Source organism: Cataglyphis hispanica, chromosome 17, assembly GCF_021464435.1.
Source record: "Cataglyphis hispanica isolate Lineage 1 chromosome 17, ULB_Chis1_1.0, whole genome shotgun sequence".
In the NCBI taxonomy this organism is placed as follows: domain Eukaryota; kingdom Metazoa; phylum Arthropoda; class Insecta; order Hymenoptera; family Formicidae; genus Cataglyphis; species Cataglyphis hispanica.
Genome location: NC_065970.1, coordinates 3,250,590 through 3,275,815, shown reverse-complemented (window position 1 = coordinate 3,275,815; position 25,226 = coordinate 3,250,590). Strand labels below are relative to the sequence as shown.

Sequence of the window (25,226 nt, the reverse complement as noted above, 5' to 3'; positions counted from 1 at the left end):
AAAATTTATAATAAACTTATATAATACTTATATAATATTTATAATAAACTTATACAATACTTATATATAATACTTATATAATACTTATATATAAACTTATATAATACTTATATATAATACTTATACTTATATATAATACTTATACATAGATAATACTTATAATAAACTTATACAATACTTATATATAATACTTATATAATACTTATATATAAACTTATATAATACTTATATATAATACTTATACTTATATATAATACTTATACATAGATAATACTTATAATAAACTTATATAATACTTATATAATACTTATAATATAATATATATATAATACTTATAATAAACTTATATAATATTTATAATAAACTTATATAATACTTATATAATATTTATAATAAACTTATACAATACTTATATATAATACTTATATAATACTTATATATAAACTTATATAATACTTATATATAATACTTATATAATACTTATATATAAACTTATATAATACTTATATATAATACTTATATTTATATATAATACTTATACATAGATAATACTTATAATAAACTTATATAATACTTATATAATACTTATAATATAATATATAATACTTATAATAAACTTATATAATATTTATAATAAACTTATATAATACTTATATATAATACTTATAATAAACTTATATAATACTTATATAATATAATATATAATACTTATAAAATATCAGTTATAATATCGAATTAATATTGGTATTTCTTTGCGATTTGGGATGCGTTCGGGATGCACTTTTAACGCTATGAGTGTGCTCTGTTCAATTTTCAGTAAATAACAAAGACAAAACGTATATAATATTAACGCTTTTAGTATTTTGTGTAAGCGTGCTTCCCGAATGCAGCCTTAATGTATAATTCTTTAATATTATATAAAAATTCACTTTATCTCCATTTATTTGTATAAAGATGATTGAACGATTTGATCAAATAGGGATCATATAAGTAACGCGTACGTTGTGAAAAGAAGTAAAGTTGTTTTGCAATAAATTTTTATGATATTTCACAGCTTAAGTGAAAAACACGTGGCAATGCTTCTTATAAACTGAGGACGATACGTTTTTTTACAGGAAATTCTAAACTCCATGCTTCACTCACCCACGCATAACATTCCCGTATGATGGCAACGAAGCGAGGGGCGACGACGACGTGATTATGCGTGTGCACTTGGCCAGGCAAACACGCATACACAACGCACAGCGTATCGCGTGTCTACGCGCTGGATACCAGCACGATGAAGTACATAATGCGATACAGTGAAAATGTGCACTTTGTATCAAAGCAAGTAACGGCGAGGCCTCGAAATAATCGTGTGATCGGCGAGGTCAACGTATTCTCGTCATTGCACGAGTATATATATTTAATTTTATAATTGTACAAAATTTCTTTTTTAATGAAAAATATACTTATAATTTAGTTTCCTTATATATATATATATATATATATATATATATATATATATATATATATGTTAAATTTGAATTATTATGTATAAGAAAAGTATATCTACGGAAAGAGGAAGAGAAAATAAATATTTTATTTGTTGATGTGGATTCAATGACTTGATGTAACGCCGATAATTCCTATGTATTTTCTCGAAAAATTTACTTCTGATTTTTTTTTTATTCAAGAATGCACATTATATACGTGTATAGATATCATTATAAAATAGTTGCATAAAAAAAAAATATATATATTTTTTAAATCCGATATTGGACAGATTTGCTTTTAGGACGATATATTTCCTCGATATTTATTTTTTAAAGCTGCAGCCATATACTTGTAAAATCTCCCAAGTAATAAAAAAGCTTATTTTTTTTTAATCTTTTTTATTCTATTTAATTTTATTATGCTTTTATGTCATTCACACACGGAGCATCTATGGATCATCACTGTTTGAAGCAACAGTCATTGCCACAGCATTGATACAGCTCTTTGTTTTACCTTGAGCAACATCGTACTTCATACGGTACAAACCATTAAATCCCCTTTGCATACTTGCCAACGAATTTTCGGACCGTATTGATTTTTTTTCACCTTGCACTCAATTCATTTAGATGCTTTGTTACAATATCTTTATTAATTGTGATTTTCTTTTTCTCCTTTTTTCTCTGTTATATTTATTTTTTCTTTTTCTTTTTGTTGTTTTTATTCTTTTTTATTGTTTTTATTCTTTTTTATTGTTTTTTTTCTATTTTTCTATTTTGTTGTTTTTTCTATTTTTCTATTTTTTTCTTTTTTCTTCTCTCTTTCTTCTTTTTATTTTATTTTACTTTTGTACTCATATATTCTGTATACCAAAGGAATTTCTCTTCCCGTTCAGTATTAATGAATAAATAAATAAATTGCCAAAAGTTATTGTCGTCCAATATCTATCCATGTCCATATCGGACATCTCTCGAAAGTTAAGAAATTACTTTGTTTATTCCACATTCCCAAGTTGCCATTCGGCGAGACTGTTTCTGCGTGACGTGCGCGTGTGCCACAATCTAAATTCGATATACGATGCAATTTTGCCGGCAGGAACAGTCGTGAGGAAAATCGTAAATATAATCGCGCGCGAGGATCAAAGATCCGCGGCGATTATTTCGGATCCGCGGCGATATTAAGAGGCGATCGAGCCGAGCAAGCCGAGTATAAAGTTAAGTCGATTATGTCTCTATTACACGACGCGCGGCTCACTCGGTATTCGTGACGAGGCTATTAACGCCGAGTATTAGACGCAATAAATGAGCAGGCTCGTCGTGTCGTGATCTCCAGAAATAGTTCTCGGAAATCGCGCGCCAGCGATCGGCTGATTATATCATCAAACGATTGATAAACGGGAGGGTAAGATACTGTAACGGTATGTATTGCGCGCGATTTTTTCGTCAAGCGAGTGATAAGCGATAATATCGTCGATGTTAATATTTTATCAAGTGCGTCATGGATTTTACAGGTTTTCACGATTTTTACGATTTTTTAAAGCATAAAAGTATAATAAAATTTAATTTATTGACGCACCGCCTAATCTATAAAACTGGTCACAAATTAAACGCTCGGAAATTGTTTTTTATTTTTTTTTTTTTAATGACTTCTTCGTTTTTATGATTAAGTATAATGATATAATAAAATTTCACATATATACATGTAAAGAATAAAATTAAAATATATAAAATTTAACTTTTTTACAATTAAAAAAAGAAACACGAAATTCTGTTATCTGTTTTACTTTCGCGAAACTCAATTTACGAAAAATATTAATATTTTCATTAAAGAGAAGTCAGTTAAAAAAAAAAAGATCAACCAGAATATATGTGAATTAAATATCATAAAATTTAATTATACCCTACATAGAATTTCCGTCTAAATTGCTGAATCGGGTCGGCAATATTTATTCGTGATTCTACGAAATTCCCACGAGTTTCATTGATGCTGCATCTGAACCGGCGGATTAGATACGAGCTTTGGTAAGTACACTCCTTTATACTACTTTTCATACAAGTAGAGAAATACGCATTATTTCTTTTGATTGCGAGCGATAAGAGGAATAATTTGCACGCATGAATATTCGAAAGAATATATTTCTTACGTGGCGTGAAAATGCCGCGCGAGCCTTGGAAAGGTCTCTCATGTTCCGGTTTGTTTGGCAAATGCTTATAGTTTCGTCGTTAAACGACTCAACCCCTTTTCTACTGGCCTTTTCAGCGGCCAGTAATGTGGTGAACACGATATTTACCAGAAATGTCACTGCCTACCCTTTCCCTGAAGCTCTCAAATTACACGGGCCAAGAACCGGCCTGTGGGATTACAATCAGCCGCGCCCAGATTGTTCGTAAATCCCCGACGACGATGCTTTTAATCGTTATTCCATCCTCGAATTAACACCGATATAGCTACCCCAATATAGTCTCGAAAGCAATTAGTATCATGATATTCAATTTTTGTAATTTTCGAAAAACAATCAAGAACGTGCGAGAGAGAGAGAGAGACACATTTTTATGTCTGTGTCATTAATTATTTGTGGAAGCAAAAAAAAAAAAAATGATATCGAAACAGATGGGGTCAACATCCTTAAACTTTTTCGTGATTCGTCCATTGCGTGTCACGTTGCGTTGTTAAATTAAAACGTCTCACATAATGACGACGTGAAGACAAATCTAAAGTGACCGAATCGGAAAAATTTGTCCACCGTTTTCGCGTGATTTTTTTCCGTTTACTTTAAATAATAACATTTGCGAAACATAGGTATCAACGAATTATCATATGAAATGATATATCTTTTTTAAACTGATTATATTATTATTTTTTAATTATTATCTAATTTTAATAAATTATATACATATATGAAACTTTATTTATTTATTACTGCTGATTTTTCTTGCTTGATTTCCTCCCGCCATATTAATAATTTCCTCTGCTTAATTATATATCTCTTACATATCGTGATGATAACACGATTCTTTTGCAACAAAAAATCAAATTTTTACTGAAAAAAATAATTTTTCAATCTAATTCGAATATTGAAAAATATCCTATATGTAATTGCGTGTAATATATATATATGACACTTACGGGAGACACCGCCCAACGAAAGCGTCAGAGTGATGTCAGAGTGCGTGGGGGTACATTTTCGTAGGTGAATCCTGCGGGTCCATTTCGCAAAAGCATTATTTTTCGCACCACGATACGACAGACCGACGCGGCCATGACTAAGGAGTTAAAGTATAAAGGTGATCTCACTGCACGTCGCGTGGGTGAACGGTATCCGGAGACCCACACAGCACACCTGCGCGTGTGATTGCCGTGTAATAATTCCAGCGTGCAATTATTAAATACTTGGACGAGTAGCACTTGTGCCACTTGTTTCTCGAGACAATGTCGCGAAATGTCGTGAAAAATCTGCGAATTTGCAGAAAACAGACATTCAATAACAGACTATTTCTGAAAAAATTTCTCTGCATTGTATTATCATACGTCCTTAGACGCGAGATGAAAATACAAATCAGTCTTCACCGCACTTAGCCGTAAGTTTCGGCGAAGTGTGCGGGAACGTCATTATTGGTCCAAGACCAAGAATAGTCTTTTATCGCGCCTTCGGAAGAGAAGGTGAGGTATCGTAAATCAGCGTTTAGTGCGTTTAAAAACGCGATAGGTGGCCGGATTTAAGAATAGCACGAGAGGGATCGAGAGAGCGAGAGAGAGAGAGACGCACACACATGTGCGCCAAACGAGAGATGCTCTCTCTCTCTCTCTCTCTCGCCTTTTAAATCGCGCGGAACGCAAAGAAACGTCCGCTTGCATCCCGCTGCTCGTTATGGAGGCAGCAGCATAACATCTCATGTTCAAAATTGTATATACAATATTGACGAAGGCAAAGTAAAGTCAATGCAAATCCATTTATCTCTCAAAATGTGCGCGATGTTTGTAAAAGTATAGAAAACATAATATTATGCTTACAACACATCAAAAAAATTATTATTATTTTTTTTTATAAGCAACACAAGTATAAGTACATTTAAGTTAAAAAAAATTTTTTTTATTATAAATTAATTAAACGCTCTATGAAAAATTTTAGACGAGAAATTAATTAATTCAACGAGAAACGTTTGTCTTTTGCAATGTAATTTTTTTTTAAATTGTTTCGTATTCATATAAAAAATTTAATGCAATCTATATGAAGTATTTTAGAATGTATTGCCAATTTTAAGAACTTAAATTAATGAATTTGAAAGAACACGTTGAAAAATATTAGCACGAATTCCATTAAATCCCCTCCCCCTCCCCCCTCCTCCTTTTAATTAATCCATTTGGTTTCGCATGAAAAGTCGCTGACATAAAAGCGCATTGAGTCCGCACTTTTCCCGAAAGGAACAGGCATGCGAGCAAATGGATCTTAACGGTACGCGGTTGAGTTAACGTAGATAATAGCGGATTCAAAGATTGCTCGGCGAGGCGTGTTATATTAACACGCACGCACACACACACATACACACATACGAAAGGACCCAAGCAGAGATGAAGAGAGTAAAAAGCTGGGACAGACTTTTCAAGTATGTTGATCGATGCGAGATTATTTTTTTCTTTCGAATTTTTATAGTCTCATTTGTTTTTGCAAATTTTGGCTAATTTTGAGAAGAAATTCCTCGTAAGAACCCAAGTAAGAATAAAATAGAATGTATCTTGTGATTGATTGCAAGAAAAATGATTTTGAATATGAACCCTTACGCTGTCATTAGTTTCCAAAAACATGTTGATATATTTGCAAAAACTAACAATGATATAATGCCTACAGGTATGTAATATCTTATCGATGAATTCCAAGATTGTATGTAATGAGATCATTTTAGTAGACAACAGTACTCAATACACACTCAATTATCAACGTTATCATCATTTATTAGACATCCTACAATCCCTTCTTTGTTTTCCGATTACGTTTTCCTTTGTATTTCTATTTCTTTATTTTTAATTTTGATATTTTTTTAAGTCTTGTCATCCATAGAAAAGGATTTTCCAATATTGAAATATATTATGAATGCGTCACGATATCCTCTATCTTTCAATTGATAAAATTCAGAGAAAGAGAGAGAGAGAGAGAGAGAGAGAGAGAGATTTCTATAAAGCACGCATCTGTTAAGTTGTATACTCTCGTGTTAAATTGTATACTCACGTGTGTCACTTTTGACATTTGACAGATTAAAAGTTCACTAAACGTAAGACGATAGTGACGACTGCGTCGCCAGCTGATCTCACCTGTTGCGTTTTACGCGTAATAGAATTGAATCCGCACACGCGGCAACACTCTGGAACATTGCTATCTTTCGATTTATCTCTTTGTTCGAAAGTTTCATTTTTTTATGCGATATCAACAATTAATTTTGCAACACTTACAAGAGAGATAAAGAAAGAGAAAAAAATATATCGGGAGATAGAAATTACATTTTTGTAATAGGAAAGATAAATTATCTTTCATGTGTTAAATATGAATTTCATTAATATGCACCTCTACGATACACACGCACATATACACTGACACATACAAAGAGAAGATTATTATAACATTTATAAATTATTGTTATTGAAATAATTGTAATTTTTCTATTCTCTATTGGGTGTGACAAATCAAGTTTAATAAGAAACGAATGAAAATTTCACAAATATTGGAAAATGTTTCACTTATTGATCAAAACAACAATAACAGTAATAAATATTTATCTTTCTCTCACTAAACGCGAATTATTTTGCACATTTCTTTACACAATTTTTCCAATAAAAAGATATCCACCTCATACCTCGAATCGTTTGACAATCACTCATGAATCACTGCACACAATTTTCCCTTTCGATATATTATAATTCCGATTTTAATATGTCCTCGTTCACTTCACACCTAAATCCGTAAAATCAAACTTCCATTTTTTATTCACTCCAAAGCCTCGTTTAATTTCCATCGCAACGAAACGAATCGTTCATGTCGAGAGAGAAAGAGAGAGAGAGAGAGAGAGAAAGACACATATCGTTCGCACTCGCGAAAAGACAGACGGTCGTAGTTTCGGAAAGCAAAGCCAGCCAAGCTAGCCGGCCGATCCTCGACAACGGCGGACTCGATCGGGCGGGAATTTGGAGCAAGCGCGATCGGAACGCCGGGTGCGGAGGAGGAGGAGGAGGAGGAATATATCTCGCGGTGCGTCGCGACAGCTCCGCGACAGGTGCCGAGGAAGCGTGTCGTCGATCCGTATAACCCGAGTATATACGAATAATCCGGAACGCGGTCGTGTGCCAACGCGCCAACGCTGCCAATCGGCCCTGCACTGGGACCGCCGCCGCATATATCGCCGTATCTCGGAGCACGTGCGCGCCGTGATCTCGCGCCGAGAGGAACCGCGGATGCAGGCGAGAGCGGGCCGTGGCCCCGCACGAGAGTGACTCACGATTCGCCGTCGCGTTTCGCGCATACATACACACGCGCACACGTGCGAGGTAAACATACATGTATATGTATGTCGAGGAGCGTACACGCAGTTTGCGAGATGGTATGATTATTACGTAAAGTGTACGGAGACATATTGTGCTATGGTTGTGTGTGAATCGTTTATTCTAAAAGTAACGCCGAAATAAAAATTATTAATATTATTTTCACACATTAAAAATGTTATCATTGGATTGATTAACAATCCTAATATCGCATGTAAGAAAACTTTTTTTTGTATCAAAGTATATAATTTATAAATGTGGTAATTTAAAAAAAAATATATATATATTTTTATTTTTATAAACGAATGATGTTTCGTTTTAATATACGTATGCGTGTGCGAGTGATAAAATATTAAATATTGCGCAAATTGCTGCAATATTGATTTTGCTATTGCGGTGCTTATATAGGAAAAATTATATATTTACGAATACTTTCGAGCCGAGGAAAATGAAGTGCGTAGTCTTTAAGACGGATGCTAGTAAACGATCCGGCAACCATATACGCATTGCGATAAATTCGTAAATGAGGAAGGTATTCCGATTTCTCATTTCCGGTGGCATTAATCGTCTTTTTATTAGTAGCGCGAGATAGTTCGCGAGATCATCGCTCGCTGCGTAATCCATCGGAGCCATGAGTAAATTTAGGTACGCCTTGTAAATAGGCGATGTAAATGCCTGTATCACTTTGAGGAATGATTATTTACGAATTTTCAAAGAGAACACATCACCAATGCCTGCTCCACGGGTCGCTGTCAGTTGCCCGTTGCGTCCGACAATCGCACGAAAAAGAGTTCGAAATAAACCGAGCCGAGAATTTTCGGCTCGCAGTTCCTTTGACGCGATGCGAAAATAGAGATAGGTGCGTGAAAGATATGTTTAAAATTTTGCTACGCGTTCAATCAAGAAAAAAAAAAATACATCAAGTAAGCGTACACGAATGAAAAAAATTAAACCGTGACGTAAAAATTTCCTTCGCTTAAGATCGGATTGCTCGTGAACCGACTCCAAATCTTTTTACTGAATTATGCGGACCTGATTATGTTTATCACTGCTATATATCATAATTTTTTGAATGTTTTTTTTTTTAGAAAATATTTCAATAGCAATTTGTAAAAAAAATTTGAAAAACATATTTGATTTTGAAAGGATCTTCAGAGTTTATCGTTTCTAATCATTGACTGTGTTGGATATAAATTTATGGAATAATAAGTTGTATAATAATAATTTAAATAAATAACTTATTATATATCTTACAATATTTTATAAAATATTTATGTTAATATATCAATTTTTTGAAAGCACTTAGTCTTAATAAAGATTTTCTTGCAACGCATAAAATACGCTCGCGCACTAGAACGCATTTTAAATTACGACGTCTTGACAGAGTCGTGGAATTAGCTGCCACATTTGCATTCGATCGGGCTTGATACGCCATAAATCTATAAATATCAGCTCATGGTTATATACGAAACGAGGCGCCGATTATCGATACTCAAAACTCACAGAACCAGAGCCGTACACTAGATCTGTGTAGATCAGAACAGTTTTATTTCGATTCGATACACCCATCGTAAATCAATCAAACTTTACGTTGCAAACACAGATCGCTAGAGAGGATACTCGTAATTTTATGTCCATATAATAAACGATAGCTCAAGATACATGCAAAGAATTCTGTCGATGTGTAACTTTATTCCCGATACCCATTGATGTAAAATCTTTGAGGATTTAGGACGATGAATCATTTACATATTCCTAAAGATTTTTATCCTATTTATATATTTCCTTACTTACCTTTTATATTCTCATCCAATAACAGAATAGCAAAGATAGAAAAAAAAGAAAAAAAAAATCGTTAACAATAATTGCATACTTTTTCCTTTTCTGCTTTATAATATATATATAATAAATACGTGATAATATATATCATATATGATTTCGTTTATAATAATTTCTAAATAATAGATTCTTTTTGTATGTAATTGATAAAATCCGAAAAATTAAAATTTTGATACTTAAGAAATAATTATATATAAGTATTATATATACATATCATTGTAAATAAAAATATCACATTTTATATATATATATATATATATATATATATATATATATATATATAAATAATGATACTTCTTTACTTAACAAGAAGTTGAATTTTGTTTAACAATATTTTTCAATTATTCATGTAAATGCATTTATTCTATGCTTATATAATGCAATCTTCGAGATGCAAATGTTTGAAGTTTGAATCGCGCCGATTTTACCGGAATAAATAATCATGAACGGTTTATAAGAGCTAGGAAATCATGCAGACGGTTTGCTTATTCTAACAATAAGTTAACAGCGATCGGCAGTTATATTAATCATTCGAGGCCGAAACGCGAGGGAAGATAGACGTCTCTGAAAGAGTCGCCCGTAAATGTCAACGATTTATTTTTACAACGCGCGTTTCGTCGTATTACGACTGCGGAGATAATCGCGCCCGTGTTTCTCGCTTATATTCGGGGGCTGTTGTTTCTTTTCTCACCTCAACGAGACTAATTTCCAATAAACATTGGAAGCGACATGTCGACGATATAACGGCAACGATTCGTCATCGATTTTATAATCGACACCGGCCTTCTCGGCCGGACGCGTGTATTCGTTCTTCTTCCACTTCGAGTGACATTAATTTCCGTAATAAACAATCCTGATTATAAATTCTTAGAATCTCACTTTGTCAAGAGAATACTAAAGTGAATACTAACAATAAGTATTAAAACACTAAAGAAAGATCCTTATAATTTTTAGTCATAAAATAGAATTCATATCTTAGCATGAATTTGTATCTTCAATGCTGAAGATTTAATCGTACTTTTTACCTCAATTATTTCCCAATCGCAATCCTTCTGCCGCAAGATCCTCATGCTATCTCCTTAGGCGGAATATAACTGTGAATCCATCTCCATGCCATAAATGCACTACACGACGCGACACGGGCCCGCCTTTCTCCTCGCAGCAAGGAGATGCTGAGGAAGGCGGCCTCGCCTCCGTCCTCCGTAGCCTTCCCCCTCTCTTCCCTCCCCTCCCCCCCGCCGCCGCCCCTCGGGCAATTAATTCGCTATTACCGCATTGCTGGGCCGTAAGTCACGGAGGGTAATTGCCGAGCGGTAATTTCACCGCTGCTGAGTTACGCTGCCGGGATAATGGATACAGTCTCCGAAGCCTAACTAAATTTCAGCGCGATTCGGCAATTCCAATTTCACGATCCGATCCATGCCAATTTTTTCAACATTGCTTCTGTCCGTCTCTTATGTTTCCACTTCTCCGATCGTGGACGAATAAAATTATGTACATTCATGATAACATGGGAATGCCTCTTATCGCAGAAGTTTTTATTTCCGTTTAAAATAGTACAATCTTGATGATTGCATATTTTGAGGATGTACAGTTTTGTTTATGTACGAAAGGGCGAGAAATGAAATTTTGATGTAAATTTTCTAACATTGTATTAAATTATTTTTATTTCGTTATAAAGACTCACCTCCAAATGTGTGGTGAAAATCCGGAACATCTTTCTCCGCACTGCAAACAGGGTTGACCTTCTTCTACGTCTGTGATGAGAACGCCCTGAAAAGCAAGTAAATGTTAGTATGAATTATCAATTATAAACAATAAACTATAAGTAAACTTAGTAATAAAATAATACATCTATTTTTCGAATAATTCTTCATGATTCTTTTCTATTTCTTGATCTTTAAACTTAATCTTCGTCAATTAAGCGTGTCCAATCCAGAATAGTTTAAAATTTTTTTAACAATCTTAATGTACAGGAGGCATGCAATCTACAGGAAATCATATCGACTAGATGATGATAAATGTGCGCGAGAATTACCTAAAATTAATTTCTTTCATAAAGTTAAAACCAGTTAATGATCAAAAAAACGATAATAATAGATACTGAAAATTATCTTCAGCATAGATCAAGACGCAAATTTATATGCAGTAATTAATTTTTCAGCCGGAATATTAAAAGATATTATGCAAATGCCGATAAAATTACCAACGTCTTCTAAAAATAGTATTAAATACATTAAAAGAAAGAATATTATTGCAATAATACATTTAAAATATGTAAAAGAGAAAAAAGAAAGATATTCCAGGATTGTTTAGTCATATTATAATTTTTTTTTTTTTATCCTTTCTCACACACAAATTATTGATAGCTAAAGCAATTTTATGCTAATATCTAATTGTAAAGGGGAATATTGGCGCGACAAATATTGAGTGTCAAAAGCGGGATATTAACACCTCAGTGACATTGTAATTCGCGAGTCTTTTTTCCTCGTGGCGAAGAGGAACAACGAGCAAGTACATCGACGTTTCGTACATACCTACATGACGCTCGCTGGCATGTGCGAACGGGGACAAGGTCCCCCATCGGCGAAACGATGAACCACGTGTAATTGGGAAAAGTTTTTAATTGCGCGAGCCTCGTTATGTCACGATACATGTCGCGATGTTTATCTCGTTCGTGAACGGACGATGAACTACTAATGAGCACACGTCGATGTGGCACACACGTTAGCAACACCTTGAATGATCGAACACGCGTTTCAAAATAATATATATAAACAATCTCTCAACATATGTATATCTATATGCACACATAAGTATAATATGAACAATCAAAACAAATTTTTATTTTCTTTCCATTTTATTCAATTTTATTTTATATATACATAATACATTATATATATGTACATATAAAAAAAAGAAGTGTTCTCTCTCTCTCTCTGTCTCTTTCTCTGTCTCCTTCTCTCTCAAATAAACAGCAAGTAGAATATACAATAATATTATGTCATGAAGCATTAACTAGACTTTTATACAAATTTTGATTACGTTAAAGAAAAAATATTATAAAGTAAGTAAATTTTTATAAAATAAATCTATATTAATTATAGAAAATTCGTAAAAAGATTTTTACATATGTCATTATTATAAGGATGAGATATTTCGTGCACAATTGTTGTTTCTTTGCAAAAGATATTAAACGTTTCAAATAAAAAATTCTAAAATCTATGGGAAATAATTTAAGGGAATATGTGACTGTTGATTAAAGAAAGATCGAGAGTCGCTACTATGAAAAGAATCGCCATATGTCTGAATACTTCGCGCCAACCGGATCCTAACGATCCTAACGAACCGGGTACGAACGATCCCAACGTCTCTCGGTTTTACAGTCACCGGTTTGTCTGCAAGCGGAGAGGAGAAAAGGAAGCTGTGTCGCGCTAAATAGGAAGAAAGCTCGAGGCGCGTTGGATGCGTTCAAGAACCTTTCGGCCGGCATACATGGTCGGTCCGCCCACGTGGGCCCCTCGTTGCCGGCATCATCGCCAAATATCGAATAGACGCGCGTTGAAAAATGTGTCGATCGCCGCCAATATGTCTCTAGATCTGCCTATATATAGCAATCCCAAATAACGATGCCCGCAGCGGCGCGCGCCAGGCGCTTTCATTGTCTTATTAACATATTTTTCCTGACTGACTCATCTCGCGGTGAAGGGTCTTTTTTCCTCGTGAGTGTTTAATTACTTCGAGTCTATAAAAGAAAGATTTCGATGTCAAGTATGTCAGTTTGATTACTTTATTCAAATCCCTTAGAGAAGTGTAAAGTGGGTTTGAAAATAAACAGTGACATTATCAATGTAATTTTATGTTGAAAATTTCGAAAGTTCCTGCTTTACGTTTCACGTATGATTCTGATTAATTATTCTTCTGCGGATTAAAATTCCTTTCATTTAGTTTATGCGCTAAAGTAACTCTTGTAATGATGAAATGAAGTGCTTTTGATTACAAGTGTTGCTCAGGAAGACAGATTACTTGTTAAAATTAACATACCGCGGATGTCATGAAAAATTATTCTAATCATTTGCGGTCGGAAATGAATGATACAGAATTGTAGCGAGAATGCAGTTTGATTTGATTCAACAGCTGTAGCTTTCGCTTCTCGGTCACTATTTCAACGGGTCGCAGCCGCTGTTAAGACGCCAGCATGTTTGCATTGCATTTAGAATTTTCGTATCGACCAAACTATCATATTAATCTTCGTCCTTAAATAGGATGGATAAAAATAAAAAATATGCAAAATTAATTTTTTATATGTTACGTCTTTTAAGAGTAATATATTGTGCTTCAGATTCTGATTTAATATTCGTTCTACTTTAATATTCAAAATATCCTTTTAAAAATATGTGTGTAAGTTACAATGGCTATATATTATTTTTGCTGATTGATTAAAAATATATGTATTATGAATTTATAGATATTAATTATTGATTAAAAATATATATATATATATATTTTTAATCAATAATTCATATCTATAAATTCATAAATTTATTTTTAGAAGATTGATTAGAACGAGTCGAAAAACACCTATATATCTTTCTTCTTAACGACCCGATCACTCGATTATCCCGCGGACAAAGACCGCATTTTTAACGCGGTGGCTTGTTTAAGGAGAGATGTTATCCGTAACGACGTGTCCTACGCGCGATACTGGCCGTACAGCTCGTAGGCGGTTCGCTGACATTTGCATGACGCGTTAGCCAATAGACAAGGCGATTGCGAAAGTCTGTTGAAAACCTGTGCACGCGTCAAGCTCGACGACAAATTGATAAGTACTCCCTGTCGTTGGAAAATGCTTCGAAGCGAACGAAACGAAATCGAATTATGTAATCGAATCGACTACTTCAATTTCCTCAGTCATAGCTGAATAAATTTAATATATCTCTTTCAATTTTTTACACAAAATATTTAATTATTTCTTTTTTTTTTTTTATACAAAAAAATGCAAAAATAAATATTTTCTTATAATAATAAATATTGTAATCTTATAATAAATAAAATCTTATAATAAATAAATATTAAATAAAAATTCATGAATTTTAAATAAAAAAATTCTTATTTTGTTTACTCCAAATGACAATATAAGGAAGAATTCTTTTCTTATTTTTCAAATCTTCGATTTTGATTTATATCCTTTGCAAGTTATCATATTGATGAATTAATTTTTTTTCATATTAAATTATTGATATATATATATATATATATATATAATAATTATTATATATTTACTTGATAATGCAATAATTAATGTATATTTACTTGATAATGCAATAGTATGATACGAAAAATTAATTTTACGAAATTTTAGGATTGAAGTCCTGACGAGTTATTACGTCATCACCATTTAAAGGATTAGCAACGGTGGCGGTTGGGCTACCGGTATTTAGCTTTCACTTAATCGGATTGAACCGCGGTGAAGCGTAATTTGTGCGCTCCGTGGACGTAAATAGGCGTGGATGATAAATGGAAATTATAAATTGCTTGTTCTGGATGAGTCCGAAATGATTACGAACATTGTTAAGAAACTTGAACGCTATTCGAGCGCCAATAAAGTTTTATTCAGTCTATGCTTATTTATCCTGCATAATCTTGAAAGATCATTGCTACAAATTGCATGGCACGTATTTGCAATTTATAAAACAAAAATAAAGATTAATATAATATTGGAGCAAAAATAAATAAAAAATCAAATTAATAAAACACTTGCAAAATGAGCAGATAAAAATTGAAATGAATGAAGATGAAAACGAAAAGTAAAGTACAAATAAAGTTAACACAAAGCGCTGTATTTTATGCTACGTTTTGCAATTTATAGTTTACGAGTGTTTTCTAGAAGAAGAGTGAAATGTAACGCGTTGCATGCAAGGGTTGGAGAATAAAATTGAAGAGTTCGATGATTTAGGAGAATTTTAATAAAATTCCGCTATGTACAATTTTCTGTTGCGTTTATATATTCACGCAAATTACGAAACTTATCATCTCCAATCAGAGGCCACTTAATTTTAAGGTACCGCGCTCTCTCGACCGTAAAACGGCCATCGCCAGATTCCAGGCAAATTGCAATTTTATTGCACGAGACCGTGCAATATTGCGCAAAATTTTCATGGCGACTCGATCGCTCGTACTCGATCGAGGCGTAACAATGCCGAACCTCGGTTGCCAACGATCGCGGAAAATCGTCGATAAACAAACAAATGAGATGCGTACGAATCGCAACACAACGACCGAACCAGTTCACGTATATTTTATCGCTTCAAAAAAAAATTGTGAATATTTTCTCCTTTCAAGAAAATCGCTACTAGATATACAATAACTGTCACCGGTAAATAACTACTGAATTTTTTATTCTTACTTCTGTGACAATCGATTGAAGTACTGTAAATGTATTTTTTTAAAACGAGAGGATTATAATTTCCAATCATTATATATAATTATAAATAAATAGCAAACTTTTCTCTCTCTTTTACTCCCACAATACTTGCATGCTTAAAATTCTACATAATACCCAAGTGTAATATTAAATGGTAATTCCTAACTATAATTATGCTTATTAGCTATTAAGAACTAATAATAATATATGTACTGTTAAGTAATTTTCATAATCTATTTATTTAAGATAATAAGAGAAATTAATTATATAATATTTTTCCCCTGTGGTTCTCATATCACTTAAATGCAAATTCATAAGCTAAATGTATAAGATTTCATTAAAATTGATATTGCTTTTTTTTCCAATATTTATGCACCAAAATATATCAATATTTTATTACCCGATTGTAAATTATAAAGAAATTAGTAATTATTAATTGTTATTTTATAATTTTTCATTATATGTTTTAAGTCATTCCTGTCATCTTTTAATCGATCAATCACTGATGTGTTTCCTATACAAGATAAAGGCAAAGAGAATTATGACTCTCACAGCGATCACACGCGACGTCACACAATTTATCATCACACAAACTTAAATCAAATTCGCCCAAATCAAATACCAAGAACGGCGGAAAATAAACGCCTTGACTATCGCTTCGATTGTTCCTGCGGCGAAGTTTGAAAGCACGAGAGAGCCGAACTCTCTTTCTTTCACGGGAATTATTCTCGATAATAAACGCCGTTCGCGATTCGAGTTTATCGTTTTCAATTCAACCACTGTCATCTATCATTCTCTTTCTCTCTCTCTCCCCCTCTCTCTCTCTCTCATCTCCTCCAGCGATTTATGAAAATTGCCTCGCGCCTCTGAACCATAAAGGACCGATCGAACGCAATTGACTCATGAAAGTGCCATACCCCTTCGCGATAGTTCCAAATCGTTCTCGAGGGTGTCGTGCTGTTGGCATCGCCGCCGCCTCTCCCCGGCAAGATTCCGCTGTCCCTTCGAGTCCTTCGCCGACGAGTCTCCTCCTCATCGTCCTCATCGCTGTCCTCGTCATTGTCGTCGTATCTCCTACGCCTCGCCACGCATACCTCCTGGACAGGACGACGTCGGCGACGAACTCTCTCCGCTACGCTACCAGGATCCTCCGACGATCGGATCCTGATAATCGTGGCGCCGTTACGATCGCGAGACGAGAAAACTTGAGGGGATCCATCGTCGCCCGAATCGATTCTGTCGCGGATCTCGAAGCGATCCTCTTCAGGATCGTTCGCGGACGCCTCGATCGCGCCGGTCCTCGTATTTTGCAGACTCGAAAATTCTCGCTCGGGCGAGACGTCGATGTCGAGCCGCCCTTCCGGAGCACTTCGCAGCTTACTGTGATTACGTAGATATCTGGCGGAGAACATCCGGTTGCTCTTGTACCAGGATTTTGGGGAAAAATTTTTTAATTCCTTGGCGTTATCATCTGGATCGTCCTTCTTTGGTGGTGTCAATGGCTTTGAGTGTCTTTCTGATTTTCTTTCAAACGCTTCGCGACTTTTATTCCTCGAAAACGCGCGTCTCTTCGAGGAAGCGTCGCGTTCCTTGAAAGAACTCGTTCGAACGACTGCTTCATTACCTTCTTCCTTGAAAGAATTTGAAGGACGTAACTCGTCATCTTCTGTCTTGAAGGATATTTTGCCGAATTCGATGTAGCGTTCGTTTGCGGTTTTCCTATCGATATTGTTCTCGTAATCGTGATAAGATGTTTGCCCAAATTCCTCGTCGTCATCCTTGAAACTATTCTTCTTTCTCTCTGAGTGGTTCTCGCCATCCTTGTAAGAGATCTTGCCAAACTCAACGCTCTTTTCCTTAAATACGTTCTTCTTCTCAGAATCCTCGCTTATATTTTTAAACGAATTATTCCTGTTCGAATCATCATCAAAATTCTTGAGGATAATTCTACTAACACCACTTGTGTGTTCTTGAGAAGAGATTTTTCTCTCCGTATTATCGTTCTGACTTTTTAGAAAAGTTCTGCCAAGCTCTTGTACTTTGTAGATACCTTTTCTATCTACATCTATATTTTTGTCTTTGAAGGAATTTTTGTGAGATAAATCTTCTTGATCCTTGCCGAAGTATTTGATAGAAGTGTCATGTTGATTATTTGAAACGTGATTTTTGTATATATCATCATCTTGATCCTTAAACGATGTTTTTCTAGTTAAGCTAGACTCGCCGGAATCTTTGCTCGCCCTTCTGGATTCCGTTCTAAAAGAATTCTTCTTGACTATCGGCTCTTGATCGAATTCCTTCAAAGATTCCTTCCTAACTAAATTCAATTCTCTGGGTGAACTTCGTCTGGGGGAGCTTCTGTCCAGGTCCCTTCGTGGCTCAACGAGAACTCGGTCGTATCTCTGTATCCTTACGTCAAAGTCCTCCGGCGAACCTTCGTATGTGTAATTTCTCCTCTTCGAATTATCTCTCGATCGAGCCTCCTCGTCTTCTTTCGATTTTCTTCGATAATTTCTTTCGGTATTATAAGTATCGCTTCTTTTTCGGAAAGTGTCATCTCCTCGAGGCTCGCGATCTTCGTCCTGCCTCTCGATGCTCCTCGATCTTCGATCAGTCGATCGATCGCATCGGACCGAGTCATCTCGATCATGTTTTCCGTGTAGCTTATATTCGCTCGATCTGCGTTCGTCTTCGCGATCATCCTTCAGCTTCCTACTTCGATCCTTAGATCGATTATCGGGCGAATGATCGATGATGGGCGATCGTAGATCACTCCTACTGCCGCTTCTCGCCCTATCGTACACTTCCTTATCGGGACTCACCTTAGTTCTCTGCTCTCTTCTGGACCGCAATTTATTCTCCTCTCGCGATTTCAATCGCTCGATCATCGCCTGGATCCTACGATCCGGCGATTGACTACCATCAATGGCTAAACTCTCGATCTCCTTAAGCAGGATATCCCTCTCGTCGACGGGCGTAGTGTCATTATTGCTATCATTGTTTCTGCTAATCTTGCACATCTTCCCTCGATTCTTCGTCTCAACGCTTTCTTCCCAGTGTTCTTTCCTCCTCGATCTATGAGAGCCATTGAGTTCTCGCTCGACGGACTCGCCTTTCTGTCGATTCTCCCTTGGTAAAGATCCTACGTATCCTTCATCCCGATACTCCAAACGATCTTGAGTCTTATCCAAGAATTTCGCACTCACGGGTTCTGAACTGTCTCTTCTGTACTTTCCATTCGTCACTTGTGCGTCCTCGAGATCCTGTCTTCTCGATCTTCTTGTGTCGTCCTTGATGTTCCAGGCTCCAAAGTGTTCTTTGCTCTTTTTGTACAACAAGTCGGCGTTATTGTCTTCCATCTCTTCCTTGTTGTATTCCCGTCCGTTCCGTTCCGTCTTACTATCATGCGGTTTTGACATACCGAAGTGATAACGGTTGCCGCGCCCGCCATTTTTGCACGATCGGCCGGAGTGCGCTTCCGGTTCGCTTCGATGGAAATGGTCCTTGGCGAACGAGGCAGTCCTTGGCGTGTCCTTTACCGCCGAAGGACCGCGCAAGCGGGACGTCATCTTTGCGAGGAACGGAATTTTGAAGACAACGATTGTTGTATCTCGCCGAAATGTATCGCTCGTGAATGTACTATGTATACGATATGTATATGCGAGTAATTTTCGATATATTGATTTTTGTGCAGCAAATAAAAGATATATACAATTTTGCGTAAGCAAGATAATTTTTTTTTGTCGAAAAAAAAAAATTTATATAAAATCCAATTAATTTTTCTCTTCGACGAGAACGATAGCGTTATTTCTTCTCGCGATATATCTTCAGGCTTGAAAGAGAAACGTAGGAGAGCTGAGACACGCACGGTTAAGTGTACGAGCACCAACCTATTATTATTCGCATATATCGAACCAGCCCACCGGCTACCGTCGATCCCGATCGATCCCTGATCCTCCGTTATCCACCGCGCATATGTATTCGTAACTCGCGATCGCCGTCAGTATACGAGCACTGAAACTGCTTAAATTTCACTGGGATTTATAAAAAAAAAAATCAACACTGGAGAAGCATCTCTAAATCAATGAAGAACATAAAATATTGTATCATCTTAAAGTATATCTTTTCACCAAAATTCTTACACACGGACAGGATGATTTCGTCAGCAGAAGAGAATGAATAAGGGTTCTAATGCAACAGATGTGTTTCAATAGATTAAGTTTAGAAATGAGTCACTGATTCATTTTTTTTTTCTTGCTTAACGAAATGATCGAGCAAATAATGTACTGACTAATTGCATAGATCCTTCAAAGATCTAAAAACCAATCGCTTTCTCCAAATAAAAGCGATTTATATTTTTGCAATTTCTGCAACAATCAATTTGATATTTTTTTTGGATCACTGTCAGAAATGTCACGTCAAGATAAATAAACACAACATGAATGAGAATCGCAACTGGATGACAGATCGAACATCGGCGGAATCCTCACTATCGGCGATGTCTCGTCAAGCAAAGACACAACTCCCGGATCTCAAGATTATCTTGTAACTCTCTCTCTCTCTCTCTCTCTCTCTCTTCTTCAATCCTTCTTCGAGAGAGAAGTAAAAGATGTCGCGGATCCTCACGTCTCGCCGAAACTCGTAGGAGTGCGAGGAGCGTCGGCCACCTCTTTTCTCGAGATGGCTCTTTCTCGAGAAGCCAGCCGGCTTCGGGACAGAATGACGACGACGACGACGACGACGAGCGCGCGGAGCAGACGACCCTGAAAGTCGTCTGTGGACTTTCACGAACGCGAGCACTTTGCCGGTCGGAGTCACCACGAGAGTGTGTACCAGAGGAGAGCGTGTTCCTCCCGCTCTCCCGCCCCTATCCCGCCGATATCCCCCTCGCTTCCTGCCGTCCGCGAGCTGTCCCCTTCCTCGATGTATCCTCTCTCTCCACCCCCTCCTCTCTCCCTTCCTCTTGCTGCGTGTCGTCCCCCCTTTTCGTCCTCTTTCGTACCGTCACCGATTCCTTCGCCTTCTATCCACGTATCCTGTGGTCCTCCCCGAGATGAGGCACAGTACGACTCTCCATTTTCCCATAATCCGATGGACCATCAATGTTTTAGGCGATCGTGAGATATGTCAAGCACGTAAGCTTGATCCTAATTCATTAGCCTCTTGATAAAGTTTATCAAGGATTAATAAAAAAATTCTCTCTTTAAATTTATGTTTTCGAAAAAAAAAACAAAAAATGTTTGCTAATTTCAGAGAAAATTCTTCGAATTCTTCAAAGTTGCTTGAAGTGATTTGATAAATTATGTGATATACACACAAAGAGTGTATATTAATTGATGAACTCGTCACAGAATATTGGGACAAATGACGGAAAGATAATTTTGTGGACGATCGTTATAATAGCTAGCACGAAGTAAATGGCGACACTTTTTTTTTTATGACAAAACGAGAGCGGAAGCATCGTCTTTTACTTTCGAAACATAGTCGAGCATTCGCGCGGAAATTAATGACACACTTTGGACGTGAAAGGAGAGCTAAATTAAAAAAAAAAAAAATAAAATAAAAAATAAAAAAATCATCTGAAATTTTTTCTCTTCACATTATAAAATTCTACAAGTTCGAATTTGTCCGGATTATACCTCATTAAAGCTTCCCTTTTAGATTCTCATTTGCAATGATTAACTGATATCAAGATAGGAAACTAAAAAATTCCTTGAAATTACGCCAAAGCTTAGCAAATTTCAAAGTTCGAAAAATTAGTTTAGAAAATTCCTATTAAATCTAGAAATTAATAAATTTCTGAAAATTGATATGACCGCATAACGAGTCAAGAGCCTTAACGCTCGAGCGTATCGTAAAATGACTCTTCTCATGCGCGTAGAAACGCAGCTCGCGCATAAAACTCGGAATATTCAGGCGGAGGCGGACATTCGCGGATATCCTTGCAAAAACTTCGGGAATGTCGTCGGCGCTAAAGACGCCGCTGTCGGCCGTGCTCCGCGGCTTAATGAGACCTTAATAGGTCTGGCTTGGTGTAACAAAAAAAAAAGGCTAATATCCCGCGAGAACGTTACTTAACGCGTGTTTATGTTCGCGTCGAGAAAAGTCAGGCGACAGAATCCGGCTGACGCCGGAGAGAAAACCGGATGGAGGAGGATAAACTTAGGTGGAAAGAGGATGCACTCTGAGAAACCGCATGATATGGTTTAGCTCGTGTATGTAAAACTGTTTTCCCCTTATCTCGCAGAAAGTTACGAGAGATTCGATGAAATTGCCTGCGCTGGCACGGATTCGCGATATGCCGAAAATGGAAGGTTGAAGCCACCACCGATCATCGGCAGGGCCGTTTTAAAAACCTCGTCGGTCCTCGGTGTATTTCGAATAGAATTATATGTATAAATTATGCGTATAATATAAATGTAAAAGAGCGCGGAATATAATGATATAAATTATCTTACATATCTAGATTTTCGTAGCAAAATAATTAATAAGATTTCCAACTATGAGTAATAGGTTTATGTTTGACAGAAATTTTTCAAAACGTCGCAAAAATTAGCATGTGCAATGAGACATTAGGAGAAATTTATTTTTCAAAAAAGTAAAAAAAGTTTCAAAAGATATAACGTAGGTATTCCTGAAATGACGATGAGAGGACGAACCGGCTCGTGAATCATCGCCGAATAAACGCTGATCCATGACACAAAAACACGCGATATATAAGAGAAAAAAAAAAAAAGATACTTTCTTCTCACAATCGAATCATCCGTGCGCGCCTAATCGCTTCTCGACCTGCAGATTTTATTGCTGCGAGTCTCAACACATGCACGCATGTCTTTCGACTTGGTTCAACGTCCCGTATGAATTTTTCTTTTCATGAATTATCATGCACAAAAAATAATCCTTTCGTTCCAACAACATAATTACAATAATAATAATAATAATAAATAAAAGCATATAGTACTATTTATAGCATTTTTATACATAATAAAATTAATGGGATGCAACCATCCATGATATTTCCACGTAAACGGCACACAACGATCTTTCCGTTATACGGAAGACAATGAAAGCCACATCAAGAGAGAAGGGGAAAGGGAAATATCATCGCTCTCCCTTGCAGCGTGGATAATCGCTAAATTAGCCGAATCGTTGCTCGCGCATATCAATGATTAGCTATCGCGGAATAATTTATATCGCACGGCGGGCAGTGTTTACGGCGATTAAGAGCTTGATTGCGGCTTGATGGCTCGCGATCGGATGCGTTTCTTTGCTTGCTCGGATTTTTCCAGCCGCTCGTTATTAATCACGCGTGTCCCATAAGCTTTCACTCTTGCGTCAGAGCATAAGGCCAGACAATCGGTTCGCGCTTCATATATCACGTCTCCCCGTTTCGAGCACATCAGATGCGCAACAATGATATGATAATATCTTGATCAATTGCGTGAGACGGGCGTCCTCGTCGAGTAATCCATTAGATCGTCGTACGAACGTGACCGATATCGAACAGTCGGCGTGAGCCAACTGACAATAAAAAAAAGCTCTGGCATGTCACGCCGCGATAATTATCGCGATTAATTTCTTGGGGGGGGTCGACGTAATTATTTATTATCGCGTATTTCCAGCATCGCGGGGGCGATTCGCGAGAAATCGCGCACTCCATCGAGATGAAGTGCTAATAGCCGTGACCGCTCGACTGCCATTCACTCTTTCTTATCCTGTACGAAGTTTCTTCTTCGATATTCATTTTAACACGTTAAAATGAAGAAAAAAAAAAAGAAAAAATAGTTTTGCACGTCTTTGAAAGTCTCTCGTCTTTAATATTTAATTTTTCATTTTTCATCTGTCTTTTCAGGAATATAATTCCTGTCATCTTCGAACGATCGCCTGTACCATCGATCGAATGATTGAGAGCGCAATCGAATTCTTCTCGTTTGCTCGAGAAGATAGGTAATCGAAACGAATACTGCTTCCTGCTCTGATTCTGGACATTTCAAAGTGCTGGCTCGCAGCTTTACGATCGCAATCGCGAGGTAGAAGGGCCAGTTATCCATAACCGGTGAGGACGAACCGTTTCCAGGTATGCATGTTGGCTGTTCAATGGGTCCCGGCGCCGCGAATGCGCACGATTAAGTTCCGCTTTGCGCTTCGTTCACCTCTAATTGCCGCAGATGTGAATTTCTAGCCGCGCCAATCCACTGGCGCGATTCTTAAAGAGAATAGAAAAGAGCGAAAAAGAGAGAAGCGGCGAGATTGCGCTGAGAAGGAATACTCGAGTCTCAATGTCGTTTTACAGATGACGTAAATAATAAGCGGTCTCAGAGAGTCAAGAGAATTTTTATTCGAACGGATTCGCGCGTGGTAAAATAAATCCGGCGAGACTCCTACACGAAATCGTAAAATTCTCCATCTGTTCATGTAACTGTTATTAACTACCTGACAATCGAATTGAGAAGTTGTTGTCATTATTATTATTATTATTTCGTACGTTATTATATATATATATATATATATATAATGTATACGTAATTATTCTGTTTGTAGATATAAAAAAATTAATTAATTAAATAAAAATTTTTAACGATATTTATATATTTATATACAATAATAGCAATATTTCCTATGATAAGTTTTCTTGTATACAATAAAGATATATATTTCATTAAAAAGTATAATTTTAAAAGTATATTGCTACCGATATCGATATTACTACACCGGATACTCGTAAAAACATTTTTATCTGTCGAGAAACTGTCTATATCAGGGCACAGAAAGTTAGCGCAAATTAACGTCTAGAAAGTAAATGGAAAATAAAACAAAGTGCATCACGCAAAGAAACTTTGTAAAGAATGCAATGTGAAAATAAATTTAATCTAAGCGTATCACGGTTACCTGTTCAGGTGGCATAAGACGCGTGTCAGATAAGAAGCTAGCTAAGTCACTTCGTTCCACGACGCGGAGACAT

The 25,226-nt window shown here is 36.1% G+C and overlaps 1 protein-coding gene across 4 annotated transcripts in view; it reads right to left on the bottom strand.

Annotated features, from left to right (window-relative positions):
* The window catches only part of LOC126855830 (four and a half LIM domains protein 2), a 108,276-nt gene that overhangs the window by 58,565 nt on the left and 24,485 nt on the right, over positions 1–25,226 (bottom strand). For 2 of the 4 annotated variants that reach the window (XM_050603815.1, XM_050603817.1), the window contains exon 2: positions 11,528–11,613. The exons of 1 other annotated variant lie outside the window; for it this stretch is intronic. In XM_050603815.1, coding sequence (XP_050459772.1) covers positions 11,528–11,613 — 86 coding nt within the window. Of the gene's footprint in view, positions 1–11,527; positions 11,614–17,181; positions 19,849–25,226 lie in introns of those variants that run through there. One more of the 4 variants, XM_050603812.1, reaches the window with a different exon arrangement.